General features: G+C 34.6%; 1 protein-coding gene across 1 annotated transcript in view; it reads right to left on the bottom strand.

The window, feature by feature from the left end:
- slc4a4a (solute carrier family 4 member 4a) overlaps positions 1-25,321 on the bottom strand; it is a 191,087-nt gene that overhangs the window by 64,422 nt on the left and 101,344 nt on the right. The window contains exons 8-9 of the mRNA XM_062025094.1: positions 11,466-11,542; positions 4,360-4,517 (exon numbers count right to left, since the gene is read on the bottom strand). Of these exons, the coding sequence (XP_061881078.1) occupies positions 4,360-4,517; positions 11,466-11,542 (235 nt within the window). The remainder of the gene's footprint in view (positions 1-4,359; positions 4,518-11,465; positions 11,543-25,321) is intronic.

Raw genomic sequence — 25,321 nt, 5'->3', positions numbered from 1 at the left:
TGTCTGGGTTGAGCCGAACATGTTGATACTTGAACTTGAACGGTTGTGATCGGATGAAAACTGAAGGAGAAGAAGGCCGTCAAAAAAGGGAAGAATTTGCAGGAAATCATAGAATTTCTGGTAATCTGGGATATTTGGGAAGACAAACCAATGTGAGCAATGGTGTCCCGGCCAAGCCGAACGTTTTAATACTTGAATGATTCCTATCAGGAGTTTTTTACCAGCCCGTTCAGAGCATAAATAAAACCAGGACTAAAACAATCTTTAACGGTTCCGATCGGATACAATTTGCTCATTCATTTTCAATGGGGAAAAGTTCCTGGTAATTCCTGGTAATCAGTGAAAATGTGGAACCCGGAACCACTTTGGCTTGAATGTCCAGGTTGAGTGGAGTGTGTAGATGGTGGAATGGTTTGAATCGGGTGAGAAATATGGGAATTGTACGAGTTTGACAAAATGGTCCATTCATTACCAGGAATTACTGGTAATATGGGAGATTTGGGAAGGAAAATAATGTTCAATGTGTTGTCCCGGGTTGAGCCGAACATGTTGATACTTGAACGGCTGTGATCGGATGAAAACTGAGGGAGAAGAAGGCCGTCAAAAAAGGGAAGAATTTCCAGGAAACCTGGAATTCATGGTAGTCTGGGAAAATGTGGAACCCGGAACCACTTTAGCTTGAATGTCCAGGGTGAGTGGAGTGTGTAGATGGTGGAATGGTTTGAATCGGGTAAGTAAATTGGGAATTGTACAAGTTTGATAAAACGGTCCATTCATTACCAGGAATTACTGGTAATCTGGGAGATTTGGGAAGGAAAATAATGTTCAGTGTGTTGTCCCGGGTTGAGCCGAACATGTTGATGCTTGAACGGTTGTTATCGGATGAAAACTGAGGGAGAAGAAGGCCGACAAATAAGGGAAACATTTCCAAAAAATGTTGAAGTTGTTGTCTGGGTTGAGCCGAACATGTTGATACTTGAACGGTTGTGATCGGATAAAAACTGAGGGAGAAGAAGGCCGTCAAAAGAGGGAAGAATTTCCAGGAAAACCTGGAAATCATGGTAATCTGGTCAAATTTGGAACCCGGAACCACTTTGGCTTGAATTTCCAGGGTGAGTGGAGTGTGTAGATGGTGGAATGGTTTGAATCGGGTGAGAAATATGGCGATTGTACAAGTTTGATCAAATGGTCCGTTCATTGCCAGGAATTACTGGTAATCTGAGAGATTTGGGAAGGAAAATAATGTTCAATGTGTTGTCCCGGGTTGAGCCGAACATGTTGATACTTGAACAGTTGTGATCGGATAAAAACTGAGGGAGAAGAAGGCCGTCAAAAAAGGGAAGAATTTCCAGGAAACCTGGAATTCATGGTAGTCTGGGAAAATGTGGAACCCGGAACCACTTTAGCTTGAATGTCCAGGGTGAGTGGAGTGTGCAGATGGTGGAATGGTTTGAATCGGGTAAGTAAAAGGGAAATTGTACAAGTTTGATAAAACGGTCCATTCATTACCAGGAATTACTGGTAATCTGGGAGATTTGGGAAGAAAAAAAATGTTGAAGTTGTTGTCTGGGTTGAGCCGAACATGTTGATACTTGAACGGTTGTGATCGGATAAAAACTGAGGGAGAAGAAGGCCGTCAAAAGAGGGAAGAATTTCCAGGAAAACCTGAAAATCCTGGTAATCTGGTAAAATTTGGAACCCGGAACCACTTTGGCTTGAATTTCCAGGGTGAGTGGAGTGTGTAGATGGTGGAATGGTTTGAATCGGGTGAGAAATATGGCAATTGTACAAGTTTGGTAAAATGGCCCATTCTTTACCAGGAATTACTGGTAATATGGGAGATTTGGGAAGGAAAATAATGTTCAATGTGTTGTCCCGGGTTGAGCCGAACATGTTGATGCTTGAACGGTTGTTATCGGATGAAAACTGAGGGAGAAGAAGGCCGACAAATAAGGGAAACATTTCCAGGAAAACCTGGAATTCATGGTAATCTGGGAAAATTTGGAACCCGGAACCACTTTGGCTTGAATGTCCATGGTGAGTGGAGAGTGTAGATGGTGGAATGGTTTGAATCGGGTAAGTAAAATGGGAATTGTACAAATTTGATAAAACGGTCCATTCATTACCAGGAATTACTGGTAATCTGGGAGATTTGGGACGACAAAAAAATGTTTAATGTGTTGTCCGGGTTGATCTGAACATGTTGATGATTGAACAGTTGTGATCGGATAAAAACTGAGGGAGTAGAAGGCCGTCAAAAATGGGAAGAATTTCCAGGAAAACCTGGAATTCATGGTCATCTGGGAAAATTTGGAACCTGGAACCACTTTGGCTTGAATGTCCAGGGTGAGTGGCGTGTGTAGATGGTGGAATGGTTTGAATCGGGTGAGAAATATGGCAATTGTACAAGTTTGATCAAATGGTCCATTCATTACCAGGAATTACTGGTAATCTGGGAAGAAAAAAAAAATGTATTTGTTGTCCGGGTTGAGCCGAACATGTTGATGCTTGAATGTTTGTTATCGGATGAAAACAGAGAGAAAAAGGCAGACAAAAAAGGGAAGAATTTCCAGGAAAACCTGGAATTCATGGTTATCTGGGAAAATTTGGAACCCGGAACCACTTTGGCTTGAATGTCCATGGTGAGCGGAGAGTGTAGATGGTGGAATGGTTTGAATCGGGTGAGTAAAATGGGAATTGTACAAGTTTGATAAAACGGTCCATTCATTACCAGGAATTACTGGTAATCTGGGAGATTTGGGACGACAAAAAAATGTTTAATGTGTTGTCCGGGTTGATCTGAACATGTTGATGATTGAACAGTTGTGATCGGATAAAAACTGAGGGAGTAGAAGGCTGTCAAAAATGGGAAGAATTTCCAGGAAAACCTGGAAATCATGGTAGTCTGGTAAAATTTGGAACCCGGAACCACTTTGGCTTGAATTTCCAGGGTGAGTGGAGTGTGTAGATGGTGAATTGGTTTGAATCGGGTGAGAAATATGGCAATTGTACAAGTTTGATAAAATGGTCCATTCATTACCAGGAATTACTGGTAATCTGGGAAGAAAAGAAAAAATGTATTTGTTGTCCGGGTTGAGCCGAACATGTTGATGCTTGAACGGTTGTTATCGGATGAAAACAGAGAGAAAAAGGCCGACAAAAAAGGGAAGAATTTCCAGGAAAACCTGTAATTCATGGTTATCTGGGAAAATTTGGAACCCGGAACCCCTTTGGCTTGAATGTCCAGGGTGAGTGGAGTGTGTAGATGGTTTGAATCGGGTGAGTAATATGGCAATTGTACAAGTTTGATAAAACGGTCCATTCATTACCAGGAATTACTGGTAATATGGGAGATTTGGGAAGAAAAATAAAGTTTAATTTGTTGTCTGGGTTGAGCCGAACATGTTGATACTTGAACGGCTGTGATCGGATGAAAACTGAGGGAGAAGAAGGCCGTCAAAAAAGGGAAGAATTTCCAGGAAACCTGGAATTCATGGTAGTCTGGGAAAATGTGGAACCCGGAACCACTTTAGCTTGAATGTCCAGGGTGAGTGGAGTGTGCAGATGGTGGAATGGTTTGAATCGGGTAAGTAAAATGGAAATTGTACAAGTTTGATAAAACGGTCCATTCATTACCAGGAATTACTGGTAATCAGGGAGATTTGGGAAGAAAAAAAATGTTTAATTTGTTGTCTGGGTTGAGCCGAACATGTTGATACTCGAACGGTTGTGATCGGATAAAAACTGAGGGAGTAGAAGGCCGTCAAAAAAGGGAAGAATTTCCAGGAAAACCTGGAATTCATAGTAATCTGGGAAAATTTGGAACTGAGGGAGCAGCGGCTCTACTCTGAGTCTCTCCCGGATGACCGAGCTCCTCACCCTATCTCTGGGGGTCATCCCCGACATCCCTTAGAGAAAACAAATTTCTGGGTAACGTATTTGCAAACTTGTCCTTTCGTGCAGTCATTACGGACCTTCGATCCCTCAGGCGGTGCTGCGTCAGAAAGCGACATCGGTGTGTAAAGGATATCACCACATGGGCTCAGGAACACTTCAGAAACCCACTGCCAGCAACTACAGTTTGCCGCTACATCTGTAAGTGCAAGTTAAAACTCTACTACGCAAAGCCAAAGCCATTTATCAACAACACCCGGAAGCGCCGCCGGCTTCGCTGGGCCCGGGCTCATCTAAGATGGACTGATGCGAACTGTTTATATTTACATCTAACACAATTTCCCAACTCATATGGAAACGGGGTTTGTAAAAGGCAGACATACAGCAAGGCTGCACACTTCAACTCTCCTACAAGCCTCCTTTTGTCCTTTTTAAACGTGTTTACGTATTGACGAGTGAACGCACCTCGTGGGAACGGGAACCTCGGTCAGGGCTCCGAGCATGACGGCCTGCTGCAGACGCACGAAGGCCACAAAGGGCGCGTCCAGGAAGTCCACCTCGCCCACCAGCACGTTGGAGGCCTCGGCGTCTCTGGGCAACTTCTTCATGAACTTGTTCCTCAGCTGGAAGAGAGCAGGAGGGCTGCTGGATTATGCAAGACTGAGTCCTTACACTTCTGCGGTCCCCTCCAAGGTTTCTCATTGTATCCCATTGGGTTGAGTTTTTGATTCATTGTTATCCAACAAGGCATTATTTATGATCAATTCAAAATTATACAATACTTGGGTCTTTTTTTTTTTACCCCTTTATATGTCTTAATTATTATTTAACTAAGGTGTTGTGTATGATATATTCCCTATTTTTCTATTCTTTATACCAGGGGTCACCAACGCAGTGCCCGCGGGCACCAGGTAGCCCGTAAGGACCAGATGAGTAGCCCGCTGGCCTGTTCTAAAAATAGCTCAAATAGCAGCACTTACCAGTGAGCTGCCTCTATTTTTTAAAATTGTATTTATTTACTAGCAAGCTGGTCTCGCTTTGCTCGACATTTTTAATTCTAAGAGAGACAAAACTCAAATAGAATTTGAAAATCCAAGAAAATATTTTAAAGACTTGGTCTTCACTTGTTTAAATAAATTCATTATTTTTTTTACTTTGCTTCTTATAACTTTCAGAAAGACAATTTTAGAGAAAAAAATACAACCTTAAAAATGATTTTAGGATTTTTAAACACATATACATTTTTACCTTTTAAATTCCTTCCTCTTCTTTCCTGACAATTTAAATTAATGTTCAAGTACATTTTTTTTTTATTGTAAAGAATAATAAATCAATTTTAATTTAATTCTTCATTTTAGCTTCTGTTTTTTCGACGAAGAATATTTGTGAAATATTTCTTCAAACTTATTATGATTAAAATTCAAAAAAAAAATTCTGGCAAATCTAGAAAATCTGTAGAATCAAACTTAAATCTTATTTCAAAGTCTTTTGAATTTCTTTTAAAATTTTTGTTCTGGAAAATCTAGAAGAAATAATGATTTGTCTTGGTTAGAAATATAGCTTGGTCCAATTTGTTATATATTCTAACAAAGTGCAGATCGGATTTTAACCTATTTAAAACATGTCATCAAAATTCCAAAATTAATCTTGATCAGGAAAAATTACTAATGATGTTCCATAAATTCTTTTTTAAATTTTTTCAAAAAGATTCAAATTTGCTAGTTTTTCTCCTCTTTTTTTCAATTGAATTTTAAAGAGTCGAAATTGAAGATAAACTATGTTTCAAAATTTAATTGTCATTTTTTTTCGTGTTTTCTCCTCTTTTAAACCGTTCAATTAAGTGTAAATATCATTAATTATTAATAACAGAGTTAAAGGTAAATTGAGCAAATTGGCTATTTCTGGCAATTTATTTAAGTGTGTATCAAACTGGTAGCCCTTCGCATTAATCAGTACCCAAGAAGTAGCTCTTGGTTTCAAAAAGGTTGGTGACCCCTGCTTTATACAATAGATGTCTTTCTTTGTTTTCTTTCCTTTACATAGGAACATGTTGAGCACAGGAACGTGTGGAAATTGTGTAAAAATATAAACATGCAATGTTCTTTTATAACGGGCAGCACGGTGGTATCCCGGGGTTGGTGCGTGTGCCTCACATTATGAAGGTCCTGGGTTTTATCCCGGGCTCCCACCTCCAAAGACATGCACTTAAATACTGCACTGTAAAAAAAAATATCCTATTTTTATGGTTAATTTACTCTAAATTTGTACTGTAATTTTTCTATTGTTTTTAAATAGTTTATAAAACTGTAGAATTGACGACATTATCTGTAAATAAACAATCCCGCTGTTATTTTAAGTAATATGCCAGTAATGACAAACTATGTATATTTCTATTTTACAGAAAAATACCAAATTAATTATACATAGCATTGTCTGTTTTCTTAAATTACTTTCAAATGCATGTAAAATTACAGTAATTATCTTTCATTAAATATATAGCTTGTTACATAAAAGTCTATGTCCATACTAGCAATCTGTAGAATAAAGGTATTTTTCTGCAGAACTGTTTGCATCGTCACTTTATTAAAGGTGGTTGATCTTAACAATTCAGAAAAAATCTGTAAAATAATGGTATTTTTCTGTGGAACTGCCAGCATTGTCACTTCATTAAAGGTGTTTGATCGTAATAATTTGGAAAAACTCTGTAGAATAAAGGTATTTTTCTGCAGAACTGTTTGTATCGTCACTTTATTAAAGGTGGTTGATCCAAATAATTTAGTAAAAATCTGTAAAATGATGATATTTTTCCGCAAAACGTTTCATGAAAATTTCTGTAAATATAATTTTTTTGATAATTATTTGGTTTACAATGTTTTACTTTAATTTTATGGTTTTCATTTTGCAGCCGTAGCTGCCAGTAGATGACCGTTTTTTTACAGTGTGGCCACTATTTTTATCTTTATTTTTGGGTGGGGGAGGTGGACAAAAGACACATTTAAATTTAAATCAAATTAAATAGTTAGTTGATTTAATATTACACATATAACAGCCACTATTTACTTTTTTGGGGGAGGGGACACACACACATTATGATACTTAATTAGATGATTATTTATGTTATTATTACATGTATTATGGCCAGTATTTATTTTTTTGGGAGGGGGAAAATGCAAAGTGTTATTTGAAATTAAATTTAAAAAATATTGATTCTAACATCACTTGTGTAACTTTTTTTTTTGGGGGGGGGACATAAATAATCATATTGACTTTAAATAAAATTAAACATTTATTTATATTAATATTGCTTGTACAACAGTCACTTTTTGGGGGGGGGGAGGTGACAAAAGCAAAGTTATACTTAATTTAAATTAAATAAAATAATTATTTACAGTGTTTTAATTTCACTTGTATAATGGACACGATTAAATTTTTTTAGGGGGGGTGACAAAAGACATATTGATTCTTAATTAAAATTAAATAATTATTTATATTAATGTTACTTGCATAAGGGCCACTATCTAATTATTGGAAGGACAGAAAACAGAATGATGCTTCATTTGATTTCAATTAAATAATTATTTATATTAATATTACTTGCATAAGGGCCATTGTTTTTGAGGGACAAAAGACACAATGATACCGTATTTAAATTAAATTAAATAATTGTTTATATTAATATTACTTGCATATCGGCCACTATATAATTTTTAGAAGGACAAAAGACACAATACAACACAAAGGTAATAATAATTTCTTCAATTTGATAATAATTTATATTAAAACTATTTATATAACCGACACTATTTCATTTTTGACATAATGATACTTAATTGAAATTAATTTAAAAAAAATAATTTAATATAAAATCCCTTGTTTAAGTGCAACTATTTTTTGAGCAGAACAAAAAACAGAATTATACTAAATTAAAAAACTAATACACACTAATAGGTCATTTTTGTAAAAGTGATGTTTTAATGACAAATACTTAACTAAAACAAATCAAAGCAATTTTTTTTTTAGCTTTTCTTGTACAATAGGCACAATTTTTTTGTTTTAAACATAACAATACTTGGTTAGGACAGAATAACAGTATATTATTCTTTCTTGTCAAATTTACAAACGCATGAATATTTACCATAATTAAAACAATACAAAATATTAATATTTATAATTTATTTATTTTTTCTTAAAGAACGGCCATCTTCTTTTTGGCAAATACGTCATAATAATTCAGATAAAATGAAATAATAATATTATTTCTTGCATTACAGAAAGTCTTTGCAAACAATGTTGTGCCTTTGCTGCTTATGTTGTGTCTTATTTATTATAGTAGGCACCATTTATCATCAGGACTTCATAGATATAAAGGTATGCTATAAATGATGATTAGTGACGTATTTGGGTCACAAATCGATTACACTTTATGACATTTCCATCCAATATGAAGGATGAATGGCAGTTATTGTTCCACGGTTATTTTGTCATTTAAAAAAACAAACATAATAGTTTGTAACAGGCTTCATAATAAGTGCTCGGCTTCACATTGCATCAGACTACTGTAGTTTATTATAATAATATGCAATAATAACCGGCCGTGACTTTGCTCAAACAGATTTAATCAGAGTCCGTTCAGCCGTCTTGCCAAAAGGTTGGCCTGTAAATGATTGAGTTGAGAGGTAACACCCGTGTGACCTTTGACCCGTGCTCCTGAAACGTTTCTCTACTGGATCGGAAGTACTTTGATCACACGGCACAATGATTGATGGGTTTTTTTATGCCGCTACTTCATGTCTGCTATTTGCAAGTTTGTTTATATATGTATTTTTCAGGTAGAAAATGTTATATTTTCCGAAAAATATTCAACTTTTCTAGAAAAAAATAAAAATAATTTCGAATGTACTGTATACTTAAAAAAAAATTGAAAAAAATGTCTGGAAAATATACAGATAATTTATAGAAAATATAAACCTGTTTGAATGAACAAAAATCCGACTTTTGTCGATCATTTACAACTGTTTTCTTGGAGTTGTATGACTTCTTTTTTTTTAAATGGGTTAAAAACACAAATATAATTATTTTTCTGGAAAATACACACATTTCTAGAACAATATGACACTCTCACTGTAAAATATACAACTTTGTTAGATAATATGCAACAGTTTAACTGGAATTGTACAACTTTTTTTTTTTAAAGTAGAACTTTTTTTCTCAAAAATGTTCAGTTTTTGTCAGAAAATAGACAAAAGAAATGTGTGGAGTCCTTTATATTGATATTATGCAACTGTTTCCCTCAAATTGCAGAACATTTTTGTAAAGAAGCCTGGTAGATGTCTGACTTTTTCTATACTGTATGAATTTATGCTACATTATTTTTATTTTTATTTTATTTTTTTGTTAGAAAAAATATAGTACCATTTTTCTAAAAAATGTAAGACTATTTTACTGAAAATATGTCCTCCTTTTTTCTAAATACAATAAAACTGTTTTTCTGTAACTTTTTTTTCTTCCAATGAAGGATTTTTTTGTAAGTACAACTCTTTTTCTAGATAATGAACAAAATATTTTAAAGGATTTGCAATTTCTTTTTCCAGAAAAATAACTGACTCATTTGTAAAAAAAAATTAAATAAATAAAATAGGACACTTACTGTAAAATATATGACTTTTTGGATATTATGCCGCAGTTTTCCTGAAATTTCACGTTTTTGTAAAGTACAACCTTTGTACTCGAAAATAAATCCCCCAAAAAATGTTTTAAAAAAAATCTGAAAAACAAACAAATAATTTCTAGAAAATATGAGACTGTTACTGGTAAATATATGACTTTTTCTATACTGTAAAAATCTAACTTTTGCTACTTTGTTAAAAAAAATATATACTGTATGTATCAGAAAATATACGGTACCATTTTTTTTTGGAAAGTATAAGACTATTTTACAATTATTTTTTTTATTTTTTTTTTAAGTACAGCTCTTTTTCTTAAAAATAAACAAAATATTTTAAAAGATTTGCAATTTTTTTTTCCAGAAAAATAACTGACTCATTTAAAAAAATAAAAAATAAAAAATAAAATAGGACACTTACTGTAAAATATATGACTTTTTGGATATTATGCAGCAGTTTTCCTGAAATTTCACGTTTTTGTAAAGTACAACCTTTGTACTCGAAAATAAATCCCCCAAAAATTTAAAAAAAAAAAATCTGAAAAACAAACAAATAATTTCTAGAAAATATGAGACTGTTACTGGTAAATATATGACTTTTTCTATACTGTAAAAATCTAACTTTTGCTACTTTGTTAAAAAAATATATACTGTATGTATCAGAAAATATACGGTACCATTTTTTTTTGGAAAGTATAAGACTATTTTACAATGATTTTTTTTTTTTTTTTTAAGTACAGCTCTTTTTCTTAAAAATAAACAAAATATTTTAAAAGATTTGCAATTTTTTTTTCCAGAAAAATAACTGACTCATTTGTAAAAAAAAATAAAAAATAAAATAGGACACTTACTGTAAAATATATGACTTTTTGGATATTATGCAGCAGTTTTCCTGAAATTTCACGTTTTTCTAAAGTACAACCTTTGTACTCGAAAATAAATCCCCCAAAAATTAAAAAAAAAAAAATCTGAAAAACAAACATATAATTTCTAGAAAATATGAGACTGTTACTGGTAAATATATGACTTTTTCTATACTGTAAAAATCTAACTTTTGCTACTTTGTTAAAAAAATATATACTGTATGTATCAGAAAATATACGGTACCATTTTTTTTGGAAAGTATAAGACTATTTTACAATTATTATTATATATGTTTTTTTAAGTACAGCTCTTTTTCTTAAAAATAAACAAAATATTTTAAAAGATTTGCAATTTTTTTTTCCAGAAAAATAACTGACTCATTTGTAAAAAAAAAAAATTAAATAAAATAGGACACTTACTGTAAAATATATGACTTTTTGGATATTATGCAGCAGTTTTCCTGAAATGTCACGTTTTTGTAAAGTACAAACGTTGTACTCGAAAATAAATCCCCCAAAAATTAAAAAAAAAAAAATCTGAAAAACAAACAAATAATTTCTAGAAAATATGAGACTGTTACTGGTAAATATATGACTTTTTCTATACTGTAAAAATCTAACTTTTGCTACTTTGTTAAAAAAAAATATATGTATCAGAAAATATACGGTACCATTTTTTTTTGGAAAGTATAAGACTATTTTACAATTATTATTATATATTTTTTTTTAAGTACAGCTCTTTTTCTTAAAAATAAAAAAAATATTTTAAAATATTTGCTTCTTTTTTTTTTTTAAGTACAGCTCTTTTTCTTAAAAATAAACAAAATATTTTAAAAGATTTGCTTTTTGTGTTTTGTTTTTAAGAAAAATAACCAACTAATTTCTGGAAAATATAATTTTAATAGGAAATATGACTTAATTTTTGTTTCCAAAATATAAAACGGTTTGTTTTTGTTCGTTTTTTTTAAATCCAAAACTGCCTAACGATCCCCCTCCCCCATTCAGTCCTTGCAGCATGAATTTGATTGACAGGTGGCGGCACTCACCTGGTCTTTCTCCGGCTTGTCGGAAATGTCGTTGAGGCTGCTGGAGGTCAGGTTGCGGTGGGTGGGAGAGGGGCTGCCTGTTCAAAAGCACAACAACCTTGAGGAGAAAGCCCTTGGAGAACCTCCACCAGGACGGAGGAAGGATGGGAGAGAAACACCGACACCCCCCGAATAAAAGTCACCACAAAGAACCCAGAAAAACCAGCAGTGCAGAAAAACTTGCTCTAAATGTAAAAATCCCACCAGTTAACTTTAACTTGCCGGATAATAAACAATAGAGTGTAGCTCTAGCCATCACACTAGTATTACTAGTAGACCAAATAAACATTTACAACCTCAAAATGAACACAATCCCAAGCATTGTGGGTAATAACGCCTTTGTCAGTGTGATGCAGCCTCAAAGAATAAATACCTTCCTGTACTGGGTTTAGCTGCCGGGGTGCACCGTGGGGGGGTTAAAGAAGCATATCAAATGTAAAAACAACCAGGTTAGGACATGTTAGTAGCACTCAACTACTACTACTACCCTCATTGGCCACTACACACTCCTGCACAATCACATGGCCGACAAATAAATGCCAACAAACGAACTGCTAACAAAATGTGAATCCTTTTGTTTACAGTTTTGAGTAACACATTTCACAAATTGACCAAAAAACTGCTTAAATTAAAAATTAAACTAACAAATAACAAGTGAGGATGTAATACATTTAAATGGCCTTTTTTGGGGGCTATTCTACCTAATGAACTAACTAATAATGGTCACCTACCCAACAAAAAATCATCGACAAACTAATTTTAAATCAACTACTAATGTTGTGTGAACATTGCAATATAGTGTTTGTGAAACACTAACTAACTAACCAACTAACTAACTAGCAATGGCTTTGACAACCCAATAAATTACCAGTTAACTCACCAATAAAAACAGCTGTATAGGTACATATTGTCACTCACATATTTTGCATAATCCTTCTAACTAACTAAATAACTAACTAAATACATAAATAAGTAATTACCCCAAATAATGACCCATTATCCAACAACCAACTTAATACATCAAAAAAACTAACCCACTAACCTACCGACCAAAAGGACAACTAATTAGCTAACAAAATAAAAACACATTATCTTGAAAAACACTAAAGAACTAACTAACAATGACTTTGACAACCCAATAAATTACCAGTTAACTAACCAATAATAACAGCTGTATAGGTACACATTGTTAAGTTACTAACATCACTCACATATTTTGCATAATCATTCTGACTAACTAAATACATAAATAACTAATTATCCCAAATAATGACCCATTATCCAACAAATACATCAAAAAAGTAACCCACTAACCTACCTACCAAAAGGACAACTAATTAACTGACAAAATAACCACTCATTATCTTGAAAACACTAACAAACTAACTAACAATGGCTTTGACAACCCAATAAATTACCAGTTACTAACCAATAATAACAGCTGTATAGGTACACATTGTTAAGTTATTAACATCACTCACATATTTTGCATAATCATTCTAACTAAGTAAGTAAATACATAAAGAACTAATTATCCCAAATAATGACCCGTTATCCAGCAACCAACATAAAAAAACGAACCCACTAACCCACCGACCAAAAGGACAACTAATTAACTAACAAAATAACAACTCACCGACCAAAAGGACAACTAATTAACTAACAAAATAACAACTCATTATCTTGAAAAAGACTAACGAACTAACTAACAATGGCTTTGAAAACCCAATAAATTACCAGTTAACTAACCAATAATAACAGCTGTATAGGTACACATTGTTAAGTTATTAATATCACTCAAATATTTTGCATAATCATTCTGACTAACTAAATACATAAATAACTAATTACCCCAAATAGTGACCCATTATCCAACAACCAACTTAATACCTCAAAAAACTAACCTACCTACCAAAAGGACAACTAATTAACTGACAAAATAACCACTCATTATCTTGAAAACACTAACAAACTAACTAACAATGGCTTTTACAACCCAATAAATTACCAGTTAACTAACAAATAATAACAGCTGTATTGGAACATATTGTTAAGTTATTAACATCACTCACATATTTTGCATAATCATTCTAACTAACTAAGTAAGTAAATACATAAAGAACTAATTATCCCAAATAATGACCCATTATCCAACATCCAACATCAAAAACTAACCCACTAACCGACCGACCAAAAGGACAACTAATTAACAAAATAACAACACATTATCTTGAAAAACACTAACGAACTAACTAACAATGGCTTTGACAACCCAATAAATTACCAGTAAACTAACCAATAATAACAGCTGTATAGGTATATATTGTTAAGTTATTAATATCACTCACATGTTTTGCATAGTCATTCTGACGAACTAACTAACTAAATACATAAATAACTAATTACCCCAAATAATGACCCATTATCCAACAACCTACTTAATACATCAAAAAACTAACCCACTAACCCAAGGACCAAAAGGACAACTAATTAACTATTAAAATAACCACTCATTATCTTGAAAAACACTAACGAACTAACTAACAGTGGTTTGACAACCCAATAAATTACCAGTTAACTAACCAATAATAACAGCTGTATAGGTACACATTGTTAAGTTACTAACATCACTCACATATTTTGCATAATCATTTTAACTAACTAAATAACTACATAAAGAACTAATTACCCCAAATAATGACCCGTTATACAACAACCAACAACTATTTAACTAAATAAATAACAACTCATTATCTTGAGAAACACTAACTAACTAACTAACAATGGCCAAAAACACCTGCTAACCAACCAACTAACCAAAAATAACGCCACAAAAAGTAGACGGTTGCATTAACAACACTTATGTATTTTGCCTAATAACCATCAACAAACTGACTCTGATTCAACTAGTGGTGTTGTGTAATCATTGTAACTGTAACTAACTAACTAACAATGGTCTTGACTACTCAAAAAGATTCCTCTTAACCAACCAAAAATAACAGCAAAATAAGTACATATTATCATTTCATTACCATCACTATTTTGCATGATTCCGAATAACTAACTAACCAAAATAATGACCCATTATATAACAACCAACTTACCCACCAAAATGACGACCGATTAACTAAGTATCGGAAATAAAAACTCATTATCTCACAAACTAATTACCTCAAAACAAAGTGACCAAAAAAAGTATATGCTAACTAATTGATGATGGCATTTCCAACAAATAAAATGACTAGTTAACCAAACAACTAACTTAACTAATCCCAACCAACCAAGGGATTTTTGAAAATTAACAGAAGTTATGCATTTCCGCTGAATACTGCTAACTCACTAACAATGAACAAATTAACCAACTACCTAATTAACTATCCAACCTTAAAAAGTAATAGCTAATTAACAGCTAATTAATGAACCAACCAACACGTTAGCTTATAAAGATAACAACCACTTAAGAGAACAAATATTTCACTGTCAAATTCACCAACTAGTTATCTTACAAACAAATTAATTACCGACAAACTAACCGCAAATAATGACACATTACCTTATTGATGATGATGATGAAATTACCCAACTAAGAAAATGCTAACCAACCACCTTACTTAGCAAAAAATTCCAAGCAATTAAGTAATTTTAGAAAAATAACAACAGTTTTTGTATATGCACAATACAACTAACTCGCTCACCAAAGGACTAACTAACTAATTAACCAAAACAATGACTAATTAATGAAACAATGGACTCATTAGCTTACTAACCACTTAATACAACAAATATTTCACTCGCTAATTCACCAACTGATTATAACAATCTTACAAACTAATGAAGTCCCAACTAACTAACTAGAGTAATAACCCCACTAAGTGACAACCAACAAGCCTATACTGCTAACTAACTAGGGAATAACCCAATGGACAACTAACTAAGTAACTAATGCTGAGTTTTGCTGAAGTGGCCAACATGTCGACATTAGAGGTGTTAGAAGTCTGCCGCTTTGACTTGGTCTTCTTACATCCCAACAAGAAGACCAAGAAGTGGTTCCGATCCAGTTCTTGTTCCTGATGTTGTGTCGGTGGGAACGCGACAAGATGATCGGGAGTCAACTTACTGAGCCAGTCCATGCTGGCGCTCCTTTGGCTCTGCAAGTCCTCCATGGAGATGCCCCCCGACAGGCAAGTCATCGAGTTCTCCAAAGGACTACGGGCTTGTTTTTGGTTGGTTGGTTGGTTTGTTTGTTTGTTTGTTTGGTTTTTAGGGGGCAGCGGCAGGTTAGCAGAGGCGGTCCGGTCCAGCAGAGATGGTGGAGGAGGAAGAAAGAGAGAAGAGAGAAGCCACAAAGCCACAATTTCAAGGCTGAGCCCACCCAACCAAAGGAAGAAGATTGAGTTATTTCTACAAGAATCTACCAAGTCTCTTTCTGCAATGGAACCTCCAAAGCAAATTCACTACCCAGCAGGCACAAGACATTGATACAACGGTGATTACACACACATGTCCTTTAAAACTGACTCTGAAACAACCTTGCAAAATAGTTGTGTTTGTAAATTGAAACTACGTTGATGTCTAACGTTGGATCCACGTTGTTGTTTGGGAAATGACCAATTTTCAATGGTCAAATCAACGTCACAACCTGACATTGAATAAACGTCATCAAAAAATATGTTGTTTCATTGTTGTATTTGTGTTGTAGAATATTGGTTGGAAAATGACCAAAATTCAATGGTCAAATCAACGTCAGAACGTGACATTGATTAAACGTTGTTAAAAAGTATGTTGTTTCAACGTTGGGTTTGAGTTGTAGAATACTGGTTGGGAAATGACTAAATTTCAATGGTCAGATCAACATCAGAATCTGACATTGATTAAACGTCAAAAAGGATGTTGTTTCAACGTTGTATTTGTGTTGTAGAATATTGGTTGGAAAATGACCAAAATTCAATGGTCAAATCAACGTCAGAACGTGACATTGATTAAACGTTAAAAAGTATGTTGTTTCATTGTTGTATTTGTTTTGTAGAATATTGGTTGGGAAATGACCAAATTTCAATGGTCAAATCAACGTCACAACCTGACATTGAATAAACGTCGTCAAAAAGTATGTTGTTTCAATGTTGTATTTGTGTTGTAGGATGTTGGTTGGGAAATGACCAAAATTCAATGGTCAAATCAACGTCAGAACGTGACATTGATTAAACGTTAAAAAGTATGTTGTTTCATTGTTGTATTTGTGTTGTAGAATATTGGTTGGAAAATGACCAAATTTCAATGGTCAAATCAACGTCACAACCTGACATTGAATAAACGTCGTCAAAAAGTATGTTGTTTCAACGTTGTATTTGTGTTGTAGAATATTGGTTGGGAAATGACCAAAATTCAATGGTCAAATCAACGTCACAACCTAACATTGATGAAACATTCTCAAAAGGTATGTTGTTTCAACGTTAGGTTTGAGTTGAAGAATATGGGTTGGGAAATTACCAAATCTCACTGGTCAAATGAACATCAGAACCTGACATTGATTAAACATTAAAAAGGATGTTGTTTTAACATTGTATTTGTGTTGTAGGATATTGGTTGGGAAATGACCAAAATTCAATGGTCAAATCAACGTCACAACCTAACATTGATGAAACATTCTCAAAAGGTATGTTGCTTTAACGTTAGGTTTGAGTTGAAGAATATGGGTTGGGAAATTACCAAATCTCAATGGTCAAATCAGCGTCACAAACTGACATTGAATAAACGTCGTCAAAAAGTATGTTGTTTCACTGTTAGGTTTGAGTTGTACAATATGGGTTGGGAAATGACCAAAATTCAATGGTCAAATCAACGTCACAACCCTGAGATTGAATAAACATCTTCAAAATGTATGTTGTTTCAATGTTGTATTTGTGTTGTCAAATATTGGTTGGGAAATGACCAAATTTCAATGGTCAAATCAACATCAGAACCCAACATTGATTAAACGTCGTCAAAAAGGATGTTGTTTCAATGTTGTATTTGTGTTGTCAAATTTTGGTCGGGAAATGACCAAATTCCAATGGTCAAATCAACGTCAGAACCCAACATTGTTGTTTCAACGCAGTATTTGTGTCGCAAAAATATTGGTTGGGAAATGACCAAATTTCAACGTCAGAATCCAGCATTGATTAAACATCGTCAAAAAGCATGTTGTTTCAACGTTGTATTTGTGTTGTAGAATTTTGAATGGAAAATTACCAAATTTAAATGGTCAAATCAACGTCAGAACCCAACATTGATTAAACGTCGTCAAAAAGTATGTTGTTTCAACGTTAGGTTTCAGTTGTAGAATATTGGTTGGAAAATGACCAAAATTCAATGGTCAAATCAAGGTCAGAATCCAGCATTGATGTTGTCAAAAAGCATGTTGTTTCAACGTTGTTTTGGGGTGTAGAATATTGGTTGGAAAATGACCTAATTTCAATGGTCAAATCAACATCAGAACCTGACATTGATTAAACATCGTCAAAAAGTATCTTGTTTCAACGTTTTATTTGTGTAGTAGAATATTGGTTGGAAAATGACCAAAATTCAATGGTCAAATCCAGGCCAGTATCCAGCATTGATTAAACGTCGTCAAAAAGCATGTTGTTTCAATGTTGTATTTGTGTTGTAGAATTTTGTTTGGAAAATTACCAAATTTAAATGGTCAAATCAACGTCAGATTCCAACATTGATTAAACGTCGTCAAAAAGTATGTTTCAATGTTGTATTTGTGTTGTAGAATATTGGTTGGGAAATGACTAAAATTCAATGATCAAATCAATGTCAGAACCCAACATTGATGAAACGTTGTCAAAAAGTATGTTGTTTCAACGTTAGGTTTGAGTTGTAGAATATGGGTTGGGAAATGACCAAAATTCAATGGTCAAATCAACATCACAACCCGAGATTGAATAAACATCTTCAAAATGTATGTTCTTTCAACGCTGTATTTGTGTTGTCAAATATTGGTTGGGAAATGAACAAATTTCAATGGTCAAATCAACGTCAGAACCCAACATTGATTTAGCGTCGTCAAAAAGTATGTTGTTTCAAGGTTGTATTTGTGTTGTAGAATATTGGTTGGGAAATGACCAAAATTCAATGGTCAAATCAACGTCAGAACCAGACATTGATTAAACGTCGTCAAAAAGTATGTTGTTTCAACGTTGTATTTGTGTTGTAGAATATTGGTTGGCAAATGACCAAATTTCAATGGTAAAATCAACGTCACAACCTGACATTGAATAAACCTTGTCAAAAAGTATGTTGTTTCAACGTTGTATTTGTGTTGTAGAATATCGGTTGGAAAATGACCAAACTTCAATGGTCAAATCAACATCAGAACCCAACATTGATTAAACATTGTCACAAAAGTATGTTGTTTCAACGTTAGGTTTGAGTTGTAGAATATTGGTTGGAAAATGACCAAAATTCAATGGTCAGATCAACGTCAGAACGTGACATTGATTAAACGTCGTCAAAAGTATGTTGTTTCAACGTTGTATTTGTGTTGTAGAATATTGGTTGGAAAATGACCAAAATTCAATGGTCAAATCAAGGTCAGAATCCAGCATTGATTAAACGTTGTCAAGAAGCATGTTGTTTCAACGTTGTATTTGTGTCGTAGAATATTGGTTGGAAAATGACCAAATTTCAATGGTCAAATCAACGTCAGAACGTGACATTGATTAAACGTCGTCAAAAAGCATGTTGTTTCAACGTTGTATTTGTGTTGTAGAATATTGGTTGGAAAATGACCAAACTTCAATGGTCAAATCAACGTCAGAACCCAACATTGATTAAACGTTGTCACAAAAGTATGTTGTTTCAACGTTGTATTTGTGTTGTAGAATATCGGTTGGAAAATGACCAAATTTCAATGGTCAAATCAACGTCAGAACGTGACATTGATTAAACGTCGTCAAAAAGGATGTTGTTTGAACGTTGTATTTGTGTTGTAGAATATTGGTTGGAAAATGACCAAATTTAAATGGTCAAATCAACGTCAGATTCCAACATTGATTAAACGTCGTCAAAAAGCATGTTGTTTCAACGTTGTTTTGGAGTGTAGTATATTGGTTGGGAAATGACCAAATTTCAATGGTCAGATCAACGTCAGAACGTGACATTGATTAAACGTCGTCAAAAAGGATGTTGTTTCAACGTCAGGTTTGAGTTGCCCCACGTCAGGACTTAGTTCAAGAAGTTCTCAACATTGCTTTAATGTGTTGTGTCTGCTAGGTAAGAAGTAAGTCTGCTAGGTAAGAAGTATTCCAAGTACTTCTGCTGGGGAACTTATTGTGTTTGGACTTTAGAGGTTCCACTGCGTTCGGAGGGGGACATTATTTCAGGAGCGCACACGTCTTTGGAAAGAAGGTCTTTGACAAATGTGTCATTTATCCTTGGCAATGTTGTAATCACTTGATAAGAGCCTTCCAGCGCCATCGGGAACACTGAGGGCTTTTGTTTTGATAGAGTCGTAAACATTTGTGATAAATGCACTTGAGAGTCATAAAAACAAAAAAAAAAACCTTCCAAAGATGAATGTCTGGCAACAGATTAATGACATTATCTACGAGCACGTGATCGGCAGCATGCAGTCAGAGGCAGGGTGGCGCTGTCTGGCACCCTTTCGCTGGCCACAACATTAGGTACACCCCACACAAGAAGGGGTCAAAATAGTAGAGGTGTCATTAACGAAATAGAATCTAAGGGAGGTGGGAAAAGTGACAGCAGCCCATCCTGCCTATGAAAATATGTGGGTTATTAATAACTAACTAGTTGCTAACTAACACAAAACTGGGTCAGTTTGTCGCTCGTCTTTGGCAAATGTACGCAGCGGACACTTCATTAGGTACACCTTCAACAAGTTATGTCGGAGATATTTATGAGGTTTATCGTTATTATTGAATAACACAACATTTCATCAAACAGATGATAAATAAGTCATGAAATAAGTATATTTGTACGTTGGGTAGGTAAAATAATGTCAGTACAATTCTAATGTATTCCTTTATAATTAAAACTGTATATTTATTTCTAATATTTTGCCATTTGCAATCCCTATAAAAACAGTCTTGATCTCACAAGAAGGTTTCTCTGCAATTTAGCTGTCATTTTTGGGAGAGAAGTCATCATTTTACCAGTAAAAACATTGTCATTTGACGTAAATACATTTGTCATGTCAACATTACACGAGAAAAAAAGTTGAATTTTAAGTATATTTTTATGTTTTGTTTTTTTTTCATGGTTTATTTGGCTTTATATTTATTTAATTGTGGCAACAACAACAAAAAGGCATCCATAATCAAATAGTCTTTATGTTTTTGGGCTGCTTGCTGAACAAGCACCCATTCACTGCACTTATGTTATGCGCTTAACTTACGCACTTAATTTGAGCACTTTAGTGCACTTAAATTGCGCACTTAGTTAGTGCAATTATTTTGCGCATTTAAATCATGCACTTATGGCCCGCTGTTAACATACTATCCACCCACCTGGTGCCCTTACTTTGCGCACTAACCATGTGCACTTAACTTCTGCACTTAACCTGTGTAATTAGGTGCCCTGAAATTGTGCACTTAGTGCACTTATTTTTTGCACACTTAATTTGTGCACTTATGTTACGCACTTAACTTGTGTACGTAGGTGTACTTTACCAATGCAATTAGTTGGTGAACTTCATGTGCGCACTAAACTTGTGCACTTAACGTGTGCACTTATTTCCTTTACTGAACTTGCAGACTTTATATGTGCACTTTCACTAAGTGCACTTATGTCTCGCGCCTAACCTGTGCACTTACAGCTTGCAATCAACATGTGCACTTATCTAGAGTAATTATTTGCACTTAACTTGTGCACATAGGTGGTGCACTTATTTTGCGCACTTAACATGTAAGGCGGCGCACTTATTTTGCTTACTGAACTTGTGGACCAAACATGTGCACTCAACATGGGTATTGAGTGCACTTAGTGCACTTATTTTGCACACTCAACGTGTACACTTATGGCACGCTCTCAACATTTGCACTTAACTTGTGCACTTAACCTGTGTACTTAAGTGCCCTGAAAGTTTGCACTTAGTGCACTTGTTTTCTTGCACACTTAATTTGTGCACTTATGTTACGCACTTAACTTGTGTACGTAGGTGTACTTTACCAATGCAATTAGTTGGTGAACTTCATGTGCGCACTAAACTTGTGCACTTAACGTGTGCACTTAGGGTATGCACTTATTTCCTTTCCTGAACTTGCAGACTTTATATGTGCACTTTCACTAAGTGCAGTTATGTCTCGCGCCTAACTTGTGCACTTACAGCTTGCAATCAACATGTGCACGTATCTAGAGTAATTATTTGCACTTAACTTGTGCACTTAGGTGGTGCACTTATTTTGCGCACTTAACATGTAAGGCGGCGCACTTATTTTGCTTACTGAACTTGTGGATAAAACATGTTCACTCAACATTTGTATTGAGTGCACTTAGTGCACTTATTTTGCACACTCAACGTGTACACTTATGGCCCGCTCTCAACATTTGCACTTAACTTGTGCACTTAACCTGTGTACTTAAGTGCCCTGAAAGTGTGCACTTAGTGCACTTGTTTTTTTGCACACTTAATTTGTGCACTTATGTTACGCACTTAACTTGTGTACGTAGGTGTACTTCACCAATGCAATTAGTTGGTGAACTTCATGTGCGCACTAAACTTGTGCACTTAACGTGTGTACTTAGGGTATGCACTTATTTCCTTTACTGAACTTGCAGACTTTATATGTGCACTTTCACTAAGTGCAGTTATGTCTCGCGCCTAACCTGTGCACTTACAGCTTGCAATCAACATGTGCACTTATCTAGAGTAATTATTTGCACTTAACTTGTGCACATAGGTGGTGCACTTATTTTGCGCACTTAACATGTAAGGTGGTGCACTTATTTTGCTTACTGAACTTGTGGACCAAACATGTGCACTCAACATGGGTATTGAGTGCACTTAGTGCACTTATTTTGCACACTCAACGTGTACACTTATGGCACACTCTCAACATTTGCACTTAACTTGTGCACTTAACCTGTGTACTTAAGTGCCCTGAAAGTGTGCACTTAGTGCACTTGTTTTTGCACACTTAATTTGTGCACTTATGTTACGCACTTAACTTGTGTACGTAGGTGTACTTTACCAATGCAATTAGTTGGTGAACTTCATGTGCGCACTAAACTTGTGCACTTAACGTGTGCACTTAGGGTATGCACTTATTTCCTTTACTGAACTTGCAGACTTTATATGTGCACTTTCACTAAGTACAGTTATGTCTCGCGCCTAACTTGTGCACTTACAGCTTGCAATCAACATGTGCACGTATCTAGAGTAATTATTTGCACTTAACTTGTGCACTTAGGTGGTGCACTTATTTTGCGCACTTAACATGTAAGGCGGCGCACTTATTTTGCTTACTGAACTTGTGGATAAAACATGTTCACTCAACATTTGTATTGAGTGCACTTAGTGCACTTATTTTGCACACTCAACGTGTACACTTATGGCCCGCTCTCAACATTTGCACTTAACTTGTGCACTTAACCTGTGTACTTAAGTGCCCTGAAAGTGTGCACTTAGTGCACTTGTTTTTTTGCACACTTAATTTGTGCACTTATGTTACGCACTTAACTTGTGTACGTAGGTGTACTTTACCAATGCAATTAGTTGGTGAACTTCATGTGCGCACTAAACTTGTGCACTTAACGTGTGCACTTAGGGTATGCACATATTTCCTTTACTGAACTTGCAGACTTTATATGTGCACTTTCACTAAGTGCAGTTATGTCTCGCGCCTAACTTGTGCACTTACAGCTTGCAATCAACATGTGCACGTATCTAGAGTAATTATTTGCACTTAACTTGTGCACTTAGGTGGTGCACTTATTTTGTGCACTTAACATGTAAGGCGGTGCACTTATTTTGCTTACTGAACTTGTGGACCAAATATGTGCAATCAACATGGGTATTGAGTGCACTTAGTGCACTTATTTTGCACACTCAACTTGTACACTTATGGCACGCACTCAACATGTGCACTTAACTTATGTTCTTAAGTGCATTTACCTTGTGCACTGAGGTGATGCACTTATTTTGCGCACTAAACGTGTGCACTTAACATGTGCACTTAAATGCACCTAAATAGTGCACTGAGTGCACTTTTTTGCACACTTAACTTGTACACTCATGGCACACACACATTTGCATTTAACTTGTGTTCTTAAGTGCACTTACCTTGTGCTCTTAGGTGGTGAATTTATTTTGCGCACTAAACTTGTGCACTCAACATGTGCACTTTAGTGCACTTAAGTGAGCAAGATGAATGTGTATGTAGTGCACTTAACCTGTGTACTTAAGAGGTGCACTAAACCTGTGCACTTAGGGGATGCAATTATTTTCTTCACTAAACATGTGCCCTTTACATGTGCGTTAACTTTTGCAATTGAGTGCACTTGAATGTTGCACTCAGTGCACGTATGTTGTGTCAGTTACACCTAACATATGCACCTAAGTTGTGCACTTAAGTGGTGCACCCGTTTTACGCGCTTAACTTGTACACGTATGGTGTGCACTTAACAAGTGCACTCAGGCCAGTGCTAAAGCCCAGAAGGCAGATAGCAGGCCCATTCAAATATTTTCTTGTACAATTATCGTTATTCTTTTTTTAAGGTGGAATTTTTCTACTAGCGTACCTAATGAAGTGGCCGGTGTGCAGAAAATGTTGCATTCCTACGTTAGTCGTCTTAGATTAGTGCGTTAAAGTCATCCAAAATAGCTCCAGTTTGTGATTAAAAACGACTTTACTATAGTTTTAGTACAACAGAGTCTCACTAGTGGTTTGTGTGCAGACCAGGGCAGCAGTGTGCCTCTGCTGGTACATTATGGTATTTACCATTGTAAATTATGGTGTTTACCATTGTACATTATGGTGTTTACCAATAAACATTATGGTGTTAACTAATGTACATTATGGTGTTTACCATTGTACACTATGGTGTTTACTAATGTACATTATGGTGTTTACCATTGTAAATTATGGTGTTTACCATTGTACATTATGGTGTTTACTAATGTACATTATGGTGTTTACCATTGTACATTATGGTGTTTACCAATGTACATTATGGTGTTTACTAATGTACATTATGGTGTTTACCATTGTACATTATGGTGTTAACTAATGTACAATATGGTTTTTAGTAATGTACATGATGGTGTTTACCATTGTACATGATGGTGTTTACCATTGTACATTAGGGTATTTACCATTGTACGTTATGGTGTTTACCAATGTACATTATGGTATTTACCATTGTACATTATGGTGTTTACTAATGTACATTATGGTGTTTACTAATGTACATTATGGTGTTTACCATTGTACATTATAGTATTTACCATTGTACATTATGGTGTTAACTAATGTACATTATGGTGTTTACTAATGTACATGATGGTGTTTACCATTGTACATTATGTTATTTACCATTGTACATTATGGTGTTTACCATTGTACATTATGGTATTTACATTGTACATTATGGTGTTAACTGATGTACATTATGGTGTTTACTAATGTACATTATGGTGTTTACCATTGTACATTATGGTGTTAACTAATGTACAATATGGTGTTTACTAATGTACATGATGGTGTTTACCATTGTACATTATGGTGCTTACCATTGTACATTATGGTATTTACCATTGTACATTATGGTGATTACTAATGTACATGATGGTGTTTACCATTGTACATTATGGT

Source organism: Entelurus aequoreus, linkage group LG17 (genome assembly GCF_033978785.1).
Source record: "Entelurus aequoreus isolate RoL-2023_Sb linkage group LG17, RoL_Eaeq_v1.1, whole genome shotgun sequence".
In the NCBI taxonomy this organism is placed as follows: Eukaryota; Metazoa; Chordata; class Actinopteri; order Syngnathiformes; family Syngnathidae; genus Entelurus; species Entelurus aequoreus.
Note: the sequence above shows the minus strand (reverse complement) of the source record. Positions and strands in the feature narration are given on the sequence as shown.